The sequence below is a fragment of the Brachycentrus maculatus genome, unplaced genomic scaffold (assembly GCF_059751285.1).
Source record: "Brachycentrus maculatus isolate JH-2025_06_01 unplaced genomic scaffold, ASM5975128v1 h1tg000648l, whole genome shotgun sequence".
Lineage (NCBI taxonomy): Eukaryota > Metazoa > Arthropoda > Insecta > Trichoptera > Brachycentridae > Brachycentrus > Brachycentrus maculatus.
This window is the reverse complement of record NW_028281384.1, coordinates 15,001-17,333: the sequence shown is the minus strand read 5'-3', so window position 1 is coordinate 17,333 and position 2,333 is coordinate 15,001. Positions and strand designations below refer to the sequence as shown.

Here is a 2,333-nt window from a genome sequence, read left to right as displayed (position 1 = left end):
AATAAAATATGGAACAAAGGCAAAATAAAGGAATGGGTAAATGATCATGAGTTAATTTTATGAAAATCGTAAAATGTTTATATTCTTAATTATTCTCTTTTTTGTGTGTATATTAGGTTAAAATGTTTGAAAACAATAAAAATTTATTCAAAAAGAACTCCACCAACAAGACACACAAGGTGTCTTGGTGGGTCTCTGCAAAAAAAATGTTTAAAATTGTGATTTAAATAAATGTATACAATATTTTTTTTTTATTTAATTAAAAATACGTTTAAAAATTACAAAAAAAAAAGAATATGGAAGTCTAAATATTTACAAAGCTCATAGAACCTATCAAAGGCTGGTCAAGTGATCACTTTACACACGTGCAACATTCACTATTCTACCCATGATTGATAACCACACTACTCAAATATTTTGAACTCATACATATTATATATCATAAATTTCATGTCGCTTGATCAAAGCTTCTCAGATCTCAGCTTAATGAAAACTTTCTCAAACCAATCATACACGTACATCGCTTACTCCTTTCAAGAACGTCATAAATCAAAAATCGACAATTTTCAGTTGTGCATGTTTTCGGAATTCCCAGAAAATGTACTATATCCCAGCAAAAGAGGCATATTTTTAACTTAATATTTACCCGCTACAGGGCAGAAAGTGTTGTTTTTGCATTTTGAAGAAAAGGTATTGTTTCATTATTGTTTTAAATATTCTAAATATTTTTTAAATGGAGAAAAAACCTTAAGGTTTTACCTAAAAAGATCTGTTGCACAGTAAAAAGTTCAGTAAGTGGCTTGATATTTATTTTAAATGCATTGTATTATATTTTTTAACTTTAAAAACGTTCTCCTGAAAAATCAAGTTTTTTGATTTATGACGTTCTTGAAAGGAGTGAGCGATATGTGTATGCTACCTTGAACTCAATCATCGAGCGAATAATGAATCAATCACGAAGTAAATACCCAGACTTCCATATTTTCCTTCATCTTTGTTGAGATGTCAAATTGTAAAAATAACTCCTAAGAGGAGTAATCCAGATTTGTGAACAATAATTTGGACACACCAAAAATATTGCAGTAGAGCAACGCTATTCGATCTTGCCATGATATTCTGTGACAATATCACATATCGAGACCCAGATTTCGTTAGTCGTGAAGGTAAGTTATATCCAATTCCGAAACAGACTAACATAACATAATATTCAATATCTTTATCAATATATTCTTAACCCTTTGCCTGACTTGCCCGTACCACATACGGACACAAAATTATAGGAATTTACGGATTTGCCCGTGTTTGGTACAGACACGAAAAATAAGCCTTTGCGGATTTAACCGTATCTGGTACGGGCACCCTGGCGAAGAAATAGCTCAAACTGATTTTACCGTATTATTTCATGAACCCTTGCCTAATGTCGGTATTATTTTGTCAGTTTCGAAAATATCTAAGTATCATAAATTTGAAATAAAAAGACTGCCTTTTTTTCCTACTAAAATTTTCATTAAATCTCATCGATCAAAGAGTTAAAAGTTAAAACATTTATTTGGAAAAAAAACCTGCCTTTTTTCCAACAAAATCTTTATTGAAATTCGTCAATCAAAGGGTTAAAAGATAACTCACCGTGTACTGCACATAGTCCATGCTCTGCGTGAAGATGACGTTGGTATGGTTGTTGGTGATGCCGTGGCCGTACATGTCCTGCAGTTCCACCAGCAGCCTGGACTCCAGACCCTGGATGGACCTCTCCTGCAGAGCAGCCAGGGTGATGGTGACGCAAACTGTGCTAACGGCTACCACTGCGAGACTGCAAGTCACCTGGATTTTTATAAAATAGTCAGAATTTCAGGCAGATTATAATAGAAATATTCCACACTTTACCAGACAGAATTTAAAACAATTTTGTTTTGTACAATTTTTCACAACTAATTGGACGCCCTTTCAAATCACATTGTACATTTAATAGATCAAATTGGAATTTTACAAAACAAATTAGACATTTGTGTAGCCTACTTTCAAAATCCGCCAGATCCATGTAAGTCGATTTTACAAAAAAATGCGAAATTCTCCGGGTAACATTTATGTTTTAAAGATTTGTCTATCTTTATTTAATATATTATGAAATAGAGAATTTAATTTTTTTTCTTTTTTCAGTATTTGAAAAAAACACGAGACACAAACCGATTATGACGTCATCTTAATTTTTGACCTATCCCCGCTCTCTGATTTGCCGATATGGGTCATAAGGCAAGTTCCATAAATATAGCGGAATTTGAAATACAACGCTGTTTTTCAGTATTTTTTTAGCAGGGTTTTTTTTTGGTTTTCAG

At 32.5% G+C, this 2,333-nt stretch overlaps 1 protein-coding gene across 1 annotated transcript in view; it reads right to left on the bottom strand.

The window, feature by feature from the left end:
- Positions 1-1,626: 1,626 nt before the first annotated feature.
- The window catches only part of LOC148300855 (uncharacterized), a gene marked incomplete at its 3' end in the record, with an annotated part of 15,649 nt that continues 14,942 nt past the window's right edge, over positions 1,627-2,333 (bottom strand). Inside the window, exon 4 of the mRNA XM_088274203.1 lies at positions 1,627-1,821. Within this exon, the coding sequence (XP_088130329.1) occupies positions 1,627-1,821 (195 nt within the window). The remainder of the gene's footprint in view (positions 1,822-2,333) is intronic.